Source organism: Brienomyrus brachyistius, chromosome 17 (genome assembly GCF_023856365.1).
Source record: "Brienomyrus brachyistius isolate T26 chromosome 17, BBRACH_0.4, whole genome shotgun sequence".
NCBI lineage: Eukaryota > Metazoa > Chordata > Actinopteri > Osteoglossiformes > Mormyridae > Brienomyrus > Brienomyrus brachyistius.
In genome coordinates, this window is record NC_064549.1 from 18,231,545 (window position 1) to 18,252,113 (window position 20,569).

Here is a 20,569-nt window from a genome sequence, read left to right on the forward strand (position 1 = left end):
TCTCCCACTAATTTCCACCAATGGCCATGAGTTCTAGTATTTAAACTAATATTGAAGTAGCCATTTGGCTGAACAGCATCAGGGACGGATTACGGACCGGGCCAGCGGGGCCGCTGCCCAGGGGCCCTTGGGGTGCAGGGGGCCCGTGGGGCCCCTAGCCCAAAACAATTTGCAACGCTTATCAACAATGTATTTTCGTTTGTCTATTTTAGAGGGCCTACATTCTTTGATCCTCTGCCTACAAGGGCCCCTGACCCTATAGGGAGGGCGTTTGGCTGCCAAGGGCCCTTGAATTGTGGTGGTTGTGGTGGTGGTGCTGGTGGTGGGGGGGCCCTCGCGAACGTTTTGCCCAGGGGCCCACACAACCCATAATCTGTCCCTGACAGCATCCAGACCTGTTAGAATCTTATATACCTGGATCATGTCCCCTTTTAGTCTCCTTTGCTCGAGGCTAAACAGATTCAACCACAATATTCAAAAAAGTTTCAAAACATTAAAAAAGTTTCAAAAACATTTAAAAAACTGGAGCTTGATTGCAATTAGCTAAATAAATAGTTAAATTACAGTTAATTTATTACCGGAGGGCAGCGGCAGCAAATAGCGCTGGCGTCCGCTCTGAATGTATGGTAAAATGCATCTACAGGATGCAAACGATTGAAAAGCTAATATACTTTATACATGAGTGAAAAATACATATTAAATTAATGATCCAAATTACAGTAAAGTAAAAAATATCACTATCAAGTGTAATTGGTAATATGTTAGATAGGCCATGTACTATATAGCATTATATGGCTGGCAGTGGAGTCACTTTGTTTACATCATCTGCAGTACACGTGGAGCTCTGCACCTGCTAATGTCTGTCATATCCCACTCTCCTCAGAATTTTTCCAACTCTGTTTTAACCCTATGGGACCTCAGACGTATATATACGTTCTGAAGTTGTACAGAAGGATGTTAAAGGATGCTTAAATGTATATATTAATACTGTATTATTATAAACTGAAAGATATTGTACGGCCTTTTTATTAATGTTATATTATGTAATTCATAAACTGTGTACCAAAATTCAACCTTAACCAAAATTGTTAAAATTACTTTTTTCCTCTTTGCATAGCAATGTACTAAGTTATGCCTTCATTCTTGATCAGTCACTGATATCACACAAATATCCAGCTTGCTCAGTTATGAGGAACACCAGCTATTTGACGTTTTTAGTTCCCAAAAACAAGTAATTTTAAAAATATTTGCACAATAAATATTTTTAAAAAACAATTATTTGTGCTTTGCCAAATGCTGTATTCGGCTCCAGCCCTACATGGCATATGTCAGTCGGATGAGCACCAGCTGCCTCTGAATCTGAAATAATCAGTCTTGGTAACACATATACATACAGAGACATGCCTGAAACTCCATTGATTTGCTCTATGAAAATGATGGTTTGTGAATGCAAATCATGACTGTTACCTTCTTTCTTACAGAAACTGGCCTTTGTGTCTCCCGTTTTGCCCAAGCTTATGGATTCCCTAAGCATGCACCAGCTAAAGGAGAATGAGATCCTGATCCACAGTGGCCTAGAATCTCCACGGTCCTGTCCATCTGATTCCACTTTTGAACATGTGAGAGCCAAGTACACCATATGGTGATGTTGCATGTATTTATAAATAGCATCTCTGCAAGATTTTGAAACTAATATCTTTTTGTCCACCCCAACGTATCTCTAATATATATATATATATATATATATATCCAAAACATATGCACAATAAATCCAATTTGTAAGTGTCCCATATGTTCATTTAAAAAATAGGACTTGTGAAGGCAATTAAGCCACTGTTTTTATCTTGAGAATACAAAATGCTAACTGTTAAATAATAAATATTACCTCTGTATAATGTCCTGAATTAACCTGTGTTTGAGCAAGCACCTTCATCTCATCAGCCAGTCTTTAACAGACATATTACTCTATTTTATGACTAGTACACCTTGACTGAGATCTCACATAACTGGTCTTAAATTAGGTCTGTTTATGCTAGCAGGATAAACTTTTTCAGTCGGTCTCTCTATCTAGATGAGTTGTGTGAGCTGGACTCTCTTGCAGGTCCTATGGCTACAAGGCAGTGTAACAGCTTATAAATTCCTTGTCTTAAACAGCAGGATTGATGATGGACTCTATAGCGTTAGAAATCTGAACATTTCTGTGCTGCTTTTATTCACTTTCACTACATTAATTACCTCTACAATATTTTTTCAGCATTAGGTTACTTTTGTAATAATACAATTATAATATAGTATAATTTTAAATGAACTAAATCATTATATCGATGGGTTCTCCTACATTACGTGTTAATGTTTTATACAGTTACAAAAGGCTTATGCATTGTTGTAAATCTAACAGAAGTAAAATCAGTGTGAATTAATTATCTTACCTTTTGCAGCAGTTACAGCACTACATATTAGAGATGTACCGATCCGATATTCGGATCAGTATTGGCACCAATTCAGACCTATTAGATATAGATCGGGTATCAGCCACATATTACCGATCCACGTCTAATACTTATTTGTTTAGTTTTCAATTTTTTTCAATCAATTTGTTCACTCAATCGCAGGACAGCTCTTTCCCGTTTTTGATGTGTTTTTGCGGCTTTCAAGGTAAATGCTAATGCTGCCTTTCAGTTTTTTGCCACCCAGTGAGTGTTTCCCAAAACCATAGTTCGAACTACGGAAGTAACGACGCTGCAAACTTACATAGTACGGTCCATCATTTAACGACATAGGTATTTCCCAAAATCATAGTTCGAATGAACATTCGCGAACACTGTCATTAAGTTGTGTAGTTCGACCTACAGCTCTTGAGCTGTAGTTAGAAGCTTAGTTAAGGGTGACAATGTTATCGATGGTGGAGAATGCCGTTGAAGGAGGGTAGACACCATCAAAGTAAGCTGAAAATATTAAATATTCTTGCTGTAATCTGTAATGTCAAGTGTTTTAAAAAAGTAGTTGTTACTTTTTATGAGGATGGCATAATTGGAGAGGATGTTTGCTTGTTTGTGCTCTATGGTAGAATTCATCACATAGATGAATATATATTTAGCCCTGCACGATAATGACATCACAATATCACATCGAGTAACACTGCAATATTTATAAAACCAAATAGGAGATGAAGTTACCCGAAAAAAAATTGTTGCCAAATAGAACTTATCTAACAATAGTGTGTCTAGTAAGTTGGTGTTGTTGTGTCAACAGACACAAAGCATTGCCGACAAATGTGATATGATTGTTATGCACACGCACATTGCAATATCACTCAGCACTGACGTATACACAGTATTTAACAGGAAAAAATATTGGGAAGCAAATGGGCCTAAAATACGGGCAAATTAACAGCTACTTCATAATCATTGAGAGCTTTCATCGTAATACGGAAAAAAAAAAATATCATACTAAATACCAGTGCTTGGATACGAACCCATAGGTTTGGTCATGGCCAAAAATATTGGCACCCCTGCATTTATGTCAGAAAATGCACCACTTCTCCTAGAAAATTGTTACAATTACAATTGCTTTGGTATTGTCATGTTTATTTCTTTTGTTGGCACTGGAACAACACAAAAAAGCAGAGGAAAAAAAACTGACACATTCCACACAAAACGTCAAAAATGGCCTGGACAAAATTATTGGCACCTTATCAGAACTATAAGAAATAATTGTATTTGAAGCATGTGATGCTCCTTTCAACTTACCTGTAGCAATTAACTGGTGCTGGCAGTATGGAAATGCCAACTTGCAACCAGTTAAAATGGGGAAATATTGACTCAATCTTGTTTTTGAGTCTGTGTGTACAGTACCACACTGAGCATGGAAAAAAGAAAGAAGAGCAAAGAATTACCTGAGGATCTGAGAACCAAAATTATAGAAAAGCATGGACAATCCCAAGGCTACAGTTCCATCTCCAGAGATCTTAATGTTCCTGTGTCCATTGTGCGCAACATTGTAAAGACGTTTACAGCACATGGCACTGTAGCTAATCTTTTTGGACTTGGACAAAAGTGAGAGATTGATGAAATGTTAAAATGAAGAATTGTTAGAATGGTGGAAAAGAACCTCGATCAACTTCCAAACAAATTCAAGCTGACCTGCAGGCACAGGGTACAACAGTGTTAGCTCGCATTATCCGTCGCCATCTGAATGAAAAGGGATGCTATGGCAGGAGACCCAAGAGGACCCCACTGCTAACACAAAAACATAAAATTGGAGTTTGCTAAAATCTGCCTGTGGAAGCCACAATCCTTCTTAGATAGTGTCCACTGGACAGATGACACAAAAATAGAGAATTTCGGTAAAGCACATCATTCTACAGTTTACCGAAAACAAAAAGAAGCCTTCAAAGAAAAGAACACGGTCCCTACACTCAAACATGGAGGAGGTTCACTGATGTTTAGGGGTTGCTTTGCTGCTTCAGGCACTGGTAGTTTTGACTGTTTGCATGGTATTATGAAATATGATGACTACCAAAGCATTCTGGGGCGCAATGTACTGTAAAGCCGAGTGTCAAAAATCTGGGTCTCAGCCGGAGGTCATGGGTCTTACAGAAGAACAATGACCCAAAGCATACTTCAAAAAACAACCAGAAATGGTTTAAGATGAAGCACTGGAGAGTTCTGAAGAGGCCAGCAATGAGTCCAGATCTAAATCCCATAGAGCACCTGTGGAGAGATCTAAAAACAGCAGTTGGGAAAAGGAACCCTTCAAATCTGAGAGACCTGGAGCAGCTGGCAAAGGAAGAGTGCTCCAAAATTCCATTAGAGAGATGTAAAAGACTCATTGATTGTTACAGAAAGTGATTAAAATAACTTATTTCTAAGGGTTTGCTACTAAGTTTTATGTTGAGGGTGCCAATAATTTTGTTCAGGTCATTTTTGACATTTATAATGAGTAAAAGCATAGATCCACCTTTTCCTGGGCGCGGGTCATCGGGGCCCTGCCCTGGAGCCAAACCTGGGGGTGGGGCTCGATGGCGAGCGCCTGGTGCACCTATGGGGCCTGGTCAGGCACAGCCCAAAGAAGGCACATGGGATCGGGTGCAGTCTGATCCTCAGCTGCAGAAGCTAGCTCTAAGGACATGGAATGTCACCTCTCTGGTGGGGAAGGAGCCTGAGCTGGTGCGTGAGAGTGTGAAGTTCCGACTAGATATAGTCGGGCTCACCTTGACACATGGCTTGGGCTCTAGAACCTCCTTGAGGGGAGTTGGACCCTCTTCCACTCTGGAGTTGCTTACCAGGAGAGACGCCGAGCAGGGGTGGGCATACTTATTGGTCTCTGGCTGAGCACCTGTACATTGGGGTTTACCGCGGTGGAGGAGAGGGTAGCCTCCCTTTGCCTTCGGGTGGGGGGATGGGTGCTGATTGTTGTTTGCACTAATGCGCCAAACGGCAGTCCAGAATACCCACCCTTTTTGAAGTCCTTGGTAGGGGTGTTTGAGAGCACTTCTCCTGGGGACTCTCTTGTTCTGCTGGGGGACTTCAATGGTCACGTGGGCAGTGACAGTGAGACCTGGAGGGGCATGATGGGGAGGAACGGCCCCCCCGATCTGAACCTGAGTGGTGCTTTGTTATTGGACTTCTGTGCTCATTACGGATTGTCCATAATGAACATTATGTTCAAGCATAAGGGTGTCCATATGTGCACTTGGCACCAGGACACCCTAGGCCGTAGTTCAATGATCGACTTTGTAGTTGTGTCATCAGAATTGTGGCCGCATGTATTGGACACTCGGGTGAGGAGAGGGGCGGAGTTGTCAACCGATCACCACCTGGTGGTGGGTTGGCTCCGCTGATGGGGGAGGAAGCCAGTCAGACCTGGCAGGCCTAAGTGTATAGTGAGGGTCTGCTGGGAACTTGTGGCAGAATCCCCTATCAGAAGGAGCTTCAACTCCTACCTCCGGCAGAACTTCTCCCATGTCCCGGGGGAGGCGGGGGACATTGAGTCTGAATGGGCCATGTTCCGCGCCTTCATTGTGGAGGTGGCTGACCGGAGCTGTGGCCGTAAGGCGGTCAGTGCCTGTCACGGCGACAATCCCCGAACCCGCTGGTGGACACCGGCATTGAGGGATGTTGTCAAGTTGAATAAGGAGTCCTATCAGGCCATTTTGACCTGTGGGACTCCGGGGGCAACTGATGAGTACCGGCAGGCCACACAGAACGCGGCTTCAGTGGTCACTAACGCAAAAACACTGTTTATGGTGGGGATGGGGCACTGCTGACCTCAGACAGGGAGGCCAGAGCAATCGCTGAGGCTCTCGCCACCTGCTGTGTGAACATACAGTAAGAACATCAGATGAGCAGGCGAATGTCTGGAAGTAATTTGTGGTTGTAGCAACAACTTGTAGCAGAGCAATTTGCAGTGTTTGTAAAAACAAAGTTTTGAGAGGTGGATGTAGCATTTACTGGAAAATTCTACTAAACAAAGTGCACACAATTGTGTGAGATAATGCCAGTAATATGTAAAAAGCAATGGTTTAAGAATCGCTCGCTAGGATTGTTTTGCACATTCACTAGAGCTTGTGATACAAGATGGGCTGCTATAGCAATGAAGTGTAAGTGATTACAGTAGTTATAAGAGGCACAATGTCACAGTGGGCTTGCGTTCATAGTGGGGTACCTCAGGGTTCGATTTTAGGACCACTATTGTTCCTAATTTACATAAATGATATGGATACCAATATATACAGTAAACTGGTGAAATTTGCAGATGACACCAAGGTGGGTGGTGTAGCAGATACTGAATTAGCGGCTCAGCAGCTACAGCGGGATCTTGATTTAATTAGTGACTGGGCCGATACCTGGCAGATGAAATTTAACGTCGATAAATGTAAGGTACTCCATCTAGGGAGCAGAAATATAAAGTACAGGTATTTCATGGGTGTCACTGAAATAAAGGTAGCTGATCATGAGAAAGACCTTGGTGTGTATGTTGATGCTTCCATGTCCCATTCTCGCCAGTGTGGGGAAGCAATAAAAAAGGCCAATAGGATGTTGGGGTATATCTCCAAGTGTGTGGAGTTTAAGTCCAGGGAGGTAATGCTAAGATTATACAATTCCTTGGTGAGACCTCACCTAGAATATTGTGTGCAGGTTTGGTCACCATATCTTAAAAAGGACATTGTGGCCTTAGAAAAGGTGCAGCGTAGGGCCACAAAAATGATTCCTGGTCTTAGAGGAATGTCATACGAGGAACGGTTACTTGAGTTAAATCTGTTCAGTCTCAAGCAAAGGAGACTGAGGGGGGACATGATCCAGGTATATAAGATTCTAACAGGTTTGGATGCTGTTCAACCAAATAGTTACTTCAGCATTAGTTTAAATACACAAACTCGTGGCCATAGGTGGAAATTAGCGGGAGAACATTTCAAGCTGAATTTAAGGAAGCACTTCTTTACACCGCATGTAGTCAGAGTATGGAATAACCTTCCTGATAATGTAGTGCAAACTGAATCCTTGGGTTCCTTTAACTCAGAGCTAGATAAGATTTTAACGACTCTGAGCTATTAGTTAAGTTCTCCCCAAGCGAGCTTGATGGGCCGAATGGCCTCCTCTCATTTGTTCACAGTTTCTAGTTTTAGTCTCATACACTTAAAGTCAGCCTTCCTAACATTATATATTTTTGATTTGGACTCTCTTCGAACACTAAACTGAACCTCAAATTTGACCATGATATGATCGCTACTGTCAAGTGGTTCTAAAACGTCTAATTTACCAATCCTGTCCTGGTTATTAGAGAGAACAAGATCAAGAATGGCATCTCCCCAGGTAGGGGTGTTAACAAACTGAGTAAAAAAACAATCCTGTACTAATTCCACCATCTCCAGTTCATTTTCTGAAGAGCCAGTGACAATGTCCCACTGCATTCCTGGTAGATTAAAATCACCCATAACTACCACATAATTTTTATTGCTCATAGTCCTAATATCACTGTATAAGAATCTGCTTTCCTCAGCAGCTATATTAGGTGTTCTGTAACAAACACCGACAATTAGGCTATTTGAGTTTTTAGCATCTAATTTTACCCATATTGCTTCCGTAGTTTTATTTATATCAGTAAGTTCCCTTGCCTGCAAGTTTTCCTTTACATATACTGCAACACCACCTCCCTTTTTTCCTATACGATCCTTACGCAACAATGTGTAACCATCCATATTATATTCTTGTCCATCCTTTTCACTCAACCACGTTTCAGTTATTCCTATAATATCATAAGAGTCCGATGAGATAAAAGCCTCTAAATCATGAATTTTATTCTTAATACTCCTGGCGTTTAAATACAGACAACAAAGGGTAGCCCTATTACAGTGCCCACTTACAATATGATTATTTGGGGCTTTCTGTTTCCCCCCACTGACATAGTTAACTAACCTCCCTGCCCCCCCATTCCCTAGTTTAAACATTCCTCAACTACTCTACACATACGCCTCCCCAATACACTGGTTCCCCTCTTTATGTTAGTAAACTTTATCAGTACCATCAAACATTTATCGGAAGCATATTTTTACAGGGAAACCTAAGAAGTATTTTAATGCATCATTATGAAAAATATATTTTTACATTTTTGATGATTCGAAATGTATTTATATCAATTCTATCATTTAGTACATGTCTCTGAGAAGAATAGAAAAAATATTTGTTAGTTTTCTATATAGAAGTGACCATGGCATTTTTTATTATATATAATACTTACAATGAATTACATAGAATATAATATTATGACAGATGTATTGAAATTATTTGGTAAAGGAGATAATGAATTATTATTACTTACAGTACAAATGCAGGAGGCTATAATGTTTTAGGAGATTACATTAATGTGTTATATATTTTTATATATGTTTATATACTGTAGATCTCTTCTCAGAACCAGTGTGCGGGTGTCTGCTTGGTCCAGTATGGGGGTAAACAGCAACCTACCAGTCCTTGTAGCATGGTATTCGAGGTAAACAAGTTCCTGATTGGCCTGGAGTTGTGCCAAGAACGGCAGACCTGCAACCACTTGGTAGGCCATCGAGTCGAGGATGACACCAACCGCTCCTTGTCCTCCATTGAAGATGACTTTCTGACAGCATCTGAGTACTTCGACAGTGAAGAAGATGCACTCCGAAATGGTTATTAAAAACTCTTACCGTAAATCTCACCTGGCCCATTGTACTACGACACAGCGAACCAAAACCATCCAACTAATTAATTCATCATTTCTTTTTATAGCATACATTATATTGTGTATAGACCATTTAGGGTTAGTCCTACATATTACAAGGACTACATATTCCTACATATTACTTTACTTGAGGGTGCACAAATACTTAGTAACTCAGTTATTACTGAAGTACAAGACATGAAAATATAATAGCTACTTGAGATAAAGGATAAGTTGAGATATATTAATGATGAACAATCATGAGTTCAGTATTTTAGTTAATCATCACTTGTTCTTTCAGTAGTTACTTAGTAATTCACAATGTTTTACAGAATTAACAGATATAGTAACAAATATAAGTCCTTCTTGAGAGAAAAAATATGTCTCAGTTCATTAAATGATGAACAAACATGAAATCAGTATGTAACTATGATTTAGTTTGTGGTTAATTAATACATAACCCTCAACTAAAGTGTTACCCAAGTTAAATTTCATTGTAATTAAATGCTGTTGTTTTACTTAACTGATTTAAATCTATATAAAATGTGCAGTTTAAGTTAATTCTCTGCAAATTTTATTTTAAATCTCCATTCCTTACAAGATGTCGCTGAACTAACTTTATTATATTGTTATATTACTTGACATTCTATGTACTATAAATAAGTTCAGTCCCCCCATATCTATGGTTTCAGTAACTGGTTCACAGTTTACCACAGTATGGAAAAAAGATTTGAGCCAAACGTTTAATAACCTGCTTTCTCATTATTTCTCTATCATTTAAATGATGTAAAAAGCATAATTTCCATTGCTCTGTTATCCCTTGATTCATTTTTTTTCATTGCTCTATTGTCTCCTGGGAATAAGGCTTCCTGATGGCATCTGAGAGAATACTGTACAGTACTACATAATAAAGTACAATGTACTTTATTAATATTGTACTAAAATTTGGTAGTGTTTTACTGTGCATAATTTATCAATAATTTTTCAATTACCATATGTAAGTAATATTATAAATATTACAAAATATATGGGGTCTGCGGATGGCTCTGATATTTGTGGTAGGTCTTGGAATGTGTCACTATCACCCGCAGATATGGGGGGACTATTGTATATCATTTCTAGATAAATCCAAAGAGGTTATTTAATAGCTTAAAACAAAAATCAGGTAGTTTAAAACACACACCAGCATCTATTGTTCTGCTTTTGTTAGATGGTGAAATGTAACCTTAACAGGTGCAAATGTTTTTCTCTGCAGAAGCAGAGAGCACTGATGTGGCCGTTAAGGAGAAGGGAGGCAGGCTGAGACATCACAAAGCACACATAAGCAAACAAGAAAGGAGCAATGATTCAGAAGTGACAATCCAGACATCCTTTAAGATGCTTCCTGGAAGCTTTTCCAGTGGGATGCAACAAAGACCCTCCTGCAAGGCTCAGTCTGAGAGAACTTCCTGCAAAGTTCAGTCTGAGAGAACCTTCTGCAAAGCTCAGTCTGAGAGCACTGGCCATTATGCAATTAACTTAGCAGAGTCTGTCCTGCAAGATGCCTTCATTTGCCTCTCCCAGGATGAAGCGACAAATGCTACCCATGCAGATTCGAGCATGTATGAAGGGACACATCCCGTTCCAGAAGAAATTCCTCGGCCACCAACCTATTCCTTTGAGCTCCCTAAAATTGTTATTGTGCAAAGTCCTGATAACCAGGAAGAAGTGTCAGAATGGTCAGAAACAAGCCCCTTGCCCATCTTGTCAGAGCATATGTCAGCTTCTGCACCCTCTGAGCACATGCCTCAGGCCTGTGGCTTCTTCTCATCAGGACACCCCCCTAGATCTGTGGAACTGGCCCTAGCATGCGCTGCTAATGTTATTGGTACAATTTCTAGCCCCCAAGTGACTGAACAATTATCACTTGAGCCAAGGCTAGGAGATATGGGTGTAGAACAGAAGCACGATGTGGAATATTCTTTTTCCTCTGCTCTCTGTGGCATGGTACAAGTGGCAGGAGCTATTGCCATTGTTGATCTTGCTGAGGATGCAGGTGAGCTTGGTAAAAAAGTTGATCCAGGGATCTGCTGTCCTTCTATTGGGTTAATATCTACAACTGAAGCCCCCTCTGCCGTTACTTTTCAACACAGTGTTGCTGAGGGAACCAGCATCAAGGCATCCTGTGCAAATATTGCTGAAATCCTCCTCAAGGAGGCATTTGCTGTGCTAAGCCAGCCAGAAGACCAGAGTGTTACGGACTTCCTGGAATCTACTCATGATAAGATTGTGAATGGCATTTCACATCCTAAATTGTCCTGTTCAGATGAAAGAGAGGCGCAGGAGTTTGCTCATGTGATCGCTGAAGGTATTTTCAAGCATGCATGGCAAAAAACCATTGGAAAGAAAAAACCTGAAGGTTCTGATACTGCATTATTCCCCACCACGCACAGCTTTCTATATGAGTATGTGAACAATTTGCTGTTTGATGTTCTCTGTATCACATCAAAGAAGTTCACAGACATTTTAACAACTAATAATGTTTCAGGTGATAGACCAGGTGATGAAGTTAAAAAATTTGACAATGCTGATATTAGAAAAAACAAGGAACTATTAAGCCGAATACATCATCTTGCTCAAACTATCCAGCCTGATACTTCAGAAAAACAGAACAACCTCGTTCAAGGCACAAATATAAGGTCAGGTGTCACTGAGGGCAAATATATGAAAAAAAAGGAAGCGGAACAGATAAGTGATTCTACTAATTCAAATTCTGTCCAGGCCAAAGACCAGACTATTGCTGATCAGATGAATGAGATATCGCTTTCTGTTATAGAAAGCTCTCTCCTTCAGAGTGAGTTGGGTCAGCAGAATAGCACAAAAGAAAACAAAAAAATATTCTCTTTAGAAGTAAAGCAATCTTCCTCAGATGTCTCCATCAATAATGGAATCACAGCAAATACTGAGATACACAAAGCCAGAGTTTTAAGAGATGGTGAACACAAGTCATTCTCTCTGATCACCCAGTTGACTCCTCAGCATTCCTTGTCTTTTGGAGGGTCTGCTCTTGTGACAAAAAAGGATGCAGAGACCAGATCAACAATGTCTTGTTTTGCAGATGACCTGGCCACCACTGTAGTTTCCATGGCTACAGAACTGGCAGCAATATGTCTAGAAAACTCAAGTGGAAAGCAGCCCTGGTTCTGTTCACTGCAGACCAGATCTAGGGAAGGTCCCGAAAGCTACCTGCTACCATGTCGCACAGCAAGAAGAAAGGAGGCACAGTGTAGTGCAGTGGTCACCAAAAAACACCGGCCACCACGCCTTAGTGAGATCAAGCGTAAGACAGAAGAACAACCAGAACTTATGGAGCGACTGGTGAACCGTGTAGTAGATGAGTCAGGGATCTCAGATGAACCAACGGACCCATTTGCAAAGTTTGCCTCTGAGGTCACTGCTAAGATCATGAACTGTTCAGAGCTTGGTTTGATGGATACCTCCAAACCAGGTCAGCCCAGGACTCGGCTTCAGTGCACAGCCATGGAACGTTGGAGCCGTGGGAAAGCATCAAGCTATGAGAGCATCCCGGAGGAGGACACAGACACCAACAACTTGGCCCACACACTAGGCCTAGGAAGCCGTTTGGGTCAGAACCTCAGTCGAGGAAGCTCAATTTCCAAGCAGTCCAGCTGTGAAAGTATTACAGATGAGTTCTCCAGGTTCATGGTAAACCAGATGGAGAATGAAGGCCGGGGCTTTGAGCTACTACTGGATTACTATGCAGGCAAGAATGCCACCAGTATTCTAAATGCTGCTATGCAACAGGTGGTCACCAAGAAGAACGGGCATTTGAATGTGAGGTCCACTTGCCTCTCCAAGCAGTCAAGCACAGAAAGCATCACAGAGGAGTTCTACAGGTTCATGTTGAAAGACATTGATAAGGAGAGTAAAGATTATACCTTATCAAAAACTAGAGAGTGGAACAACAGCCTTTTGCCCCCATCTCACAGGACACCCTTATGTTTCCGACAGTCATCAATGCCCGACCGCCGCTCATCTGATTCAAGGCTCACAGTGAACTCCCCTGTTAAAGCCAATTCTTTTGACGGCTTTGCTCGAAATTCACATGGAGACAGTCTTAATATTTTTCCTGCTAACACTGTCTCAGCCATGGTTCTCTGTAAGTCAGACTCCTGCTTGTATCAAAAGGGCAAAACAGACCAGATTACAGATATGCTGATCCATGAAACCTGGTCAAACTCAATTGAGTCCCTAATGCGCAAAAATAAGATCATCATGAACCCAGAGGACAGTGTGGATCTAGAGATTTCAGCTGATTTGCAGCCACAAGTTGAGCTGTTTGCCAACCGTCTGGCAGCGGATATTGTGGAAAGTGGGAAATCTGTACTTGGGAGCCAGTCCAAGAACCTACCTGGTCAGCAGTCCCGTCCTGTGGGGGAGAGGAGAAGAGGCTTCAAACAGTCACGGCCATGCTGGAGTAACAATAATTATCAGGACCAGCAGGCTAGCACTAAAGGGAATGATATCAATGCAAGCTCTCTACCACAACAGTCCAGGAAAGTGCCTCTCATTCACATTGAGGGAGATCTGAAGGAAACCGTCTCAGAAGAGACAAAGAACATCAGGGAATTGCCCCGGAAAAACTGTCCTCTGAAATGCACGGAATTTGCGAAACACTCCAGGTATGTTTCTCTTCTCTAAATAATGATTAAATGTGTATTATTTCCTAGAGATTAGCTTCATGCTGTGAGAAGAGTGAGTACATTCAAGAATATTGAAAACCCAGCAAAGCCTCAGGGACCCTTCAGTATGTTGAACCTTTGATCTCTCAATAGTTTGGTTCCAATCTGCCTAAAGCAGAATTCTGAGAAAAACAATCAAACAGAGCTTTTATTTTTCCAGTATCTTCATAAAACATGCTTTTGTACGCTCATATACGTATGACCTTCAGTCCAACTAAAATAAACATTGAAGACAAAGTCAAATTAGGATATTACACATCTTGGGGGAGTTCATATGAATTAATTTTTTCTTATAAGCATATTAAGTTCAGTTTAATTCAATTCAGTTTTGGGTACAAGAAACTCGATGGCCCTAGATGTATTTCTGTGACTAGTGTCACATTTATTCTATAATAAACAACACATAGAAACACAGCACTCAGCTGTATAACACAGAGATTTATTACTCAATAAAGTTACAAAACGGTTTCTTATTGATACTGGTCAGCAACCAAAACACTGTATTCTGACCGATCTCTTGTGTTTATGGGTGATATTGCCATTTTCTGTACCCTGCAGCGAGAATGAGAGGGCAGGAGTGTCCACGGGGTGTGAGCAGGAGCAGCTTCCTCTTAGTGCCAGCAGTGAGGAGAGCACAGGAAGCTGGTCTCACATTGCTACCGACGACGACCCCCATGAGGAGACAAGCAGCTATATCCAGCTAAGTGATGGGTCAGCACTGGCTTCATGCCATCATTTCACATCATGCAGTTTTTGACCTCTGCCATTCCTCATGGGCCCATCATTCTGCTGCTGTTTTGATGCTACACTTACTGCTGATAACTGAAACACTATAGAGCAGGGGTACTCAATTATTTTTCCCAAAGGTCCAAATTCCTTCAGCAATACTAAGCCAAAGTCCACTGGCCCAGATGAAAAATGCTTTTGGGGGGGTGGCATGGTGGTGCCGTGGTTAGCACTGTTGCCTCACACCTCTGGGACCCAGGTTCGAGTCTCTGCCTGGGTCACATGTATGTGGAGTTTGCATGTCCTCCCCATGTTGTCGTGGGATTTCCTCCAGTTTCCTTCCGCAGTCCAAAGACATGCTGAGGCTAATTGGCATTACTAAATTGCCCATAAGAGTGCATGTGTGAATGCATGGTGTGAGGCCCCCTGTCCTGGGTTGTTCCCTGCCTCATGCCCATAGCTTCCAGGGTAGGCTCTGGACCCCCCACAACCCAGAAGGAAAAGCAGTTTGGAGGATGGATGGATGGATGGATGAATGGGGTGGAGGATCAATCATGCTGTACGGATTAAATTGCATCAGCCAGTCAAGTACCCCTGCTATAAGCAGTACAATTCCAAAAGCAGACAGATGGCTACTTGTTAAACATTGTGAAGCACTTCCCACATTGCACTGGGAATAATGCGTGATAACTCTTACAAATGTTAGTTACTGCAAATGTGACACAATTTCCCTGATTTCCTAAGAAGGTAAAAAAAAATGGGGTCAGTTTGAACATTTCATCCACCTGGCAGTATTAAGTATGTGTTTGGTTAAGTATTATTTTTGAAACAAGCTCTGCATTTTTCTCTCCAACAATCCACCCATATTTCAACAGTTTATGTAGTACAGAATCATAGAGGTGGCCAGGAGCCAGTGCCAGGCAGCATAGGGCACAGGACATGGGCACATTAACTGGAAATGGTTAAGATAAAATTAAGTATATCGTTTTAGATAAGGAATTATAATTCTTAAGAACTATGCCTTGCATTTAGTCAGTAAATGACTCGGCATATCTTTACTGCTATAATCTGAGACATGGCCACCTGACTTTATATGAATGAAGAAGAAAAACTGTGAGCTTTGAAAAGCATATGTTGTTTAATTTTCTTACTAATGTAAAGGAAAAGTATTTGTGTGGAATAGTAGAGAGAATGTAAATGAGAGAAATATGTAGCAAGTGGGCAGAATGGGCAGCTTGGGTTTATGTGGGATTTGCTATTTATTGGGCTACAACTGCATTACTTGGCATTATTATTTAATGATTGCTTGATCTTATTTTATGTAAAGAAATTTGAATGATGCCTGTGTTTGAAAATGTGCTATACTGTATAAATAAACGTGCTTTGCCTATTGATGAAGAATCTGTAAGTAAAAGTCTGTTTGATTTTCAGAAACGGTAACAGTAGTGCGTCAAGTCTGGGTATAGCGGACCTGGAGGCCTTCTCAGACACCCCCTTGCCAAACACGCTGGTCAGGTATTATTAATGTGTGCTGGTGATTTCACTTTCTTGGCAGAGGTTGTGAAAGAATTTTCTTAATGCTGATGTCTCCCCTCTTTAGTGCAACAGCTGAAAAGGAATCTAGAAAGAGCGGTCAGGATAATGTGGATGGTGAATACTCTCTCATTTCATTTAAACTTTATTTTTGCTCATAGTACTGTCTCTTAGTAATATAGTATCATAATATAATATTATAATATAGTAATATATCTGTAATGTACCTATTATTTTTAGCAATTAGTGAAATAATAGTTTTCATATATATATATATATATATATATATATATATATATATATATATATATACACACAACTTATAGCAATTTGGCACAAATAAATCCTGGATGGGGTACCTTTCAACAATGCTCATACAAATACTGTACCTTTAGTCAGAAGAAGCAATTCATTTACTTGAATCAGTTTTTTGACACTTTGTTGAATTATTTCTGCTTAAATATTTTTGCAATTTTGTCTTTTTCATAAAATTCATACTCCGTCACCTGGAAATGACATGACACAGAACCAAACACCAAAAGTAATAAAAAGTCATCAAATTTTCACTACTCATTATAAACCGTGTTCATACAGCACAGATAAGAAGTTACATATCCATTATCTTAAAAATAGAAAAGTGTAGAATTTCAGTAACTTTCTAACTCAGTAATTCTTTTTTAAAATCCAAAACAATAAAAGTTATAGTAGCAACATTGTAATAAATAAAAATAATATGTGCAGTAATTAGTAAATCATCATTTAAAAAAAATTTTGATATCAGTTAACGCAACCAGAAAAAAAATGTCAACATAGTTAAACATTCTGAATAACTTTGTTTTTAATCAGTAACAGCAATATCACTGAATTAAATAAAAAATGTGTAAATCAAAATTTCAAAATTTGTAGTCATTTAGCAATTAATGCAACGACCAAGAAAAACAGTTCCACTTCTAGGAAGCAGTTGTGCTCATTCAGTTTTACACTATATACAAATTTTCACAGTTTTCATAGGGGGGCAAAAATTTTCACTGGAAATATTGAGTCCTTTTTTCAGTCGGATGGGGGGAGTTGGGAGAAGATAGCATGAGCACTTTACAACGGGGGGGGGGGGGGGGGCGGCGGGGGGGGGGGGCATTGATATTATAGTCACGTGTATGATGGGTATGATTCATTTTTGTCCCAATGGAGGATATTGAGCACAACTTACGCAAAACTACTGCTCACAATTGTCACGGCAAATCTGGCAAATAAATAAACAAATAAATAAATAAATTCTTTTAAGTTATTTTATTAAGAAAGTTATTTCAACTCTATACTTTTTTTATTTTAAGATAATTGATATCTCCATTATTTTCGATTAATAAGATGGATATGTCCAGTATTTTCCAATCAGAGTTGAACACGGGTCCCCTTGCTTAGAATTTTTTCCATATGCCCCAATTCTGCAGCACAAATAAGGCAGAAATATCAGTAACTGGTGAACGTTTGGTGCCTGTTGAATTTTCCCAACCTGAATTAGATACCCCCCTGCATATAATTTTTTCCTTATGGAAGCTTAAAAACATTAAGCATAAATAAGGCAAAAAAATCAGTACTGTAACTGGTGCAGGTTTGGTGCCTGTAGGATTTTTCCCAATCTGATTTAGGCAGGAGTTGGCGTTGGGTATTCTGTGGCAAAGTAGCCTGCTATAAAAGAGCCAAAATATTTTCCCTTATGGCGGAAATAAGGAAATACGGAGCACTTGTTAGTCCCTACTGTCCACATGTGGTATGCGTATTTTAGATAGTAGAAGTAACGACTTGCAGTGTAGCTTGTTATCTGTGCTGTATGAACAGGGTTTTCAGTGAGTATTGCAAATTTGGTGACTGATTTTTTTTTTTGTGTTCGATGTCATATCATTTCCAGGTGTGACGGTGCCAAGTAGGTAATTAATCACAGCATTTTCTGAAAAAAGACAGAATAGCAACAATATTCAGGAAGAATGAATTCAACAAAGTGCCAACAATATTATTTAGGTAAATGAATCCATTCTTGTTGCTAAAGGTGACTGTATTTGAACAAATAAGCATTGTCAAAAAGAAAAACATTACTGTCGTATTTGAATGAAAAAGGAGTAACACATTTGTATAAAGACATAATAAAGAAGTAATGTGAGTTTTTTTTTGCGTGCTTAAGGCAAGAAAAATTAAGGTACAATCAGTGGTTGCTTCTGCTGTGCAGGAAATGCAAAGAGACATTGCCTTTAAAAAGAGTGATTATGTCAGGGGAGGCAATCTGTGGTAGGGGAAAGTATATATTGCTGCAGCCAGGAGTCTAGTGTCAAATGGGAGGGGCAAGGTCGAGTTGGAGGGGCAGTGTTGAGTTGGATAGGTTTATGGTTAGTGTTGGGGTTGGGGTTAGGGTATCAAATAACAGTTATAAGCCTCTCCTACATTGCACCTCCTACTGGACATTCGGCTCCTGGTTGAGGGATGTGGCTCTCAGCAGGGGGGCAGTTTATAGCACAACATCAGAAGATACAAATAATTCAACAATCAAGTTTACATGTAATCATGACAGCTCTAATTGCTTGTGTCACCTAGCCCTCTGAACTAACTCTCTGAATAACAGCAGAGCTCTTGGGAGATGGTATAATGTATTTCAATGTGTCTCGATGTGTCATAGAGGGCACGTCTGGCCATTCCATTGGTGGCAGCAGTAGCCACAGGGAAATGCTTGTGATGAATTTTGACCTGGAGCCTGATTTTATGGACTCTGAAATGCAAGCAGCTCTGCAGTGGATTGCAGCATCTGAGCTAGGCATTGCCACCATCTACTTCAAGAAATCTCAGGTCAAGAGGAGAGAAAAGGTGAGTTTTTGTTCCTCCAAAATGGATCTACAGGATAAGCAGTTTGCAGCTGGTTGTTCATTATCCATCTTCTGACCACTTATCCTGGTCAGGGTCACAAGGGGGCCTGGAGTCTATCCCGGGCAGCACAGGGAACAATGCTGGGGTGCACCTTGGACAGGGCACATACACATAAATTTATACTCCATGAGCAACACTTAGTATTACTAAGTTTTTGGACTGTCAGAGGTATTATCCAAAACATGGGGAGAGCCTGCAATAATCACACACACACAGATATGAGGTAAGAGGCTACAATGGTACCCATGACCCACCATATCAGCATGTTCATTATGATAAATTTAATATCTTTGTAGAACAAGTGAAGCACATAAATGCATCACATAAGTATAAAATATGCATGAGTAATGTGTTTTCCCTAATGTATGTGTAAGCCTCAGATTGTGTATGGCTTCTTGCAGTTCCTAGAGGTTGTGCAGTTGGTTACCCAGAAATCCTGGCGAGTCGGAGACCTCTTCCATGCCATGGTGCAGTTTTGCAAACTCCAGGAAGAGAACAGGGACTTTGTTTCCAGCCTGTTCGATTGGCTGCTGGCCACCAAATAGACCTCACCCACTACAGTCAAAACCCTCCCTTTCATTTGAAGCCCAACAAATCCCTTCAGTACTACAAACTTGTTTCTGTCCTGTGGTGGCAGCCCAGCTTGCTGTGTTTGTTTCAGTGTCGTGTTTCAGTCTCATGAACATTGTTACTGTCTTTAAAATTACCTAAAGACCCCTTACTGTAACCACCCTCAACCATTGTCACCTGTCACCAGGGTGAAAGATATATTGATTGCACTTTTTAAAAAATGGAAAAAAATTGCAACATTAATCCCTTTAAAGCATGTTTCTCATTTAAAATGCACAGGAATAAAACATTATGCGTAATACGAAAGAAAGATGCAAAGCAAACATTTAGCCTGCTATTTTTTAGTATATTTTTTCATTTGAAGCTCAAACCACAGATAGTTGCATCATTCAACTCACTATTATCCTGTCTTTCTACAAAGTCACATGCTTTGAAAAATAATGAAATAATCAGGTCATGCACCATTAATTTTATTGCAATTTTTAAAGTAATTTGTGATTATGTCAAATTATTTTACATAATTGTATATACTGTAGATTTGAAATGACTGCACTAGAATACAATGCTCTTATTTCATTTTAATACTATTGATTTATGAAGTAGAATATAGATTTCAATGTAAACAAATTTCTATGCGAATGTTTTGTTTGACGTGTTAGTGTTACTGTAATGTTGTATTAGCATTCAAAGTAGACTGTTCTAACTATAAGTGAATGTCTGTCTTTTGAATTTAATAAATTTGTCAAAATGTGTATTTTCCAGTTGTAATGCATCCTGAAAATAAAAAGGCTGGGAAATGCAAGCACATGTGAAACAATCAGTCATGCTAGAAACACCTCAGACACAGCAGGAGTCAAACAGCACATGTCAAGTACAAATACCCATAGCTCAAAGAT

At 40.0% G+C, this 20,569-nt stretch overlaps 1 protein-coding gene across 10 annotated transcripts in view; it reads left to right on the top strand.

Annotated features, from left to right (window-relative positions):
• The window catches only part of LOC125712375 (SPHK1 interactor, AKAP domain containing), a 129,561-nt gene extending 109,134 nt beyond the window's left edge, over positions 1-20,427 (top strand). For 8 of the 10 annotated variants that reach the window (XM_048982348.1, XM_048982347.1, XM_048982344.1 and 5 more), the window contains 8 exons: positions 1,482-1,619; positions 8,902-9,160; positions 10,448-13,874; positions 14,493-14,645; positions 16,092-16,175; positions 16,261-16,310; positions 18,859-19,043; positions 19,505-20,427. In XM_048982348.1, coding sequence (XP_048838305.1) covers positions 1,482-1,619; positions 8,902-9,160; positions 10,448-13,874; positions 14,493-14,645; positions 16,092-16,175; positions 16,261-16,310; positions 18,859-19,043; positions 19,505-19,648 — 4,440 coding nt within the window. In that variant the 3' untranslated portion in view covers positions 19,649-20,427. The remainder of the gene's footprint in view (positions 1-1,481; positions 1,620-8,901; positions 9,161-10,447; positions 13,875-14,492; positions 14,646-16,091; positions 16,176-16,260; positions 16,311-18,858; positions 19,044-19,504) is intronic. The other 2 variants (XM_048982343.1, XM_048982340.1) reach the window with 2 other exon arrangements.
• Positions 20,428-20,569: the final 142 nt, after the last annotated feature.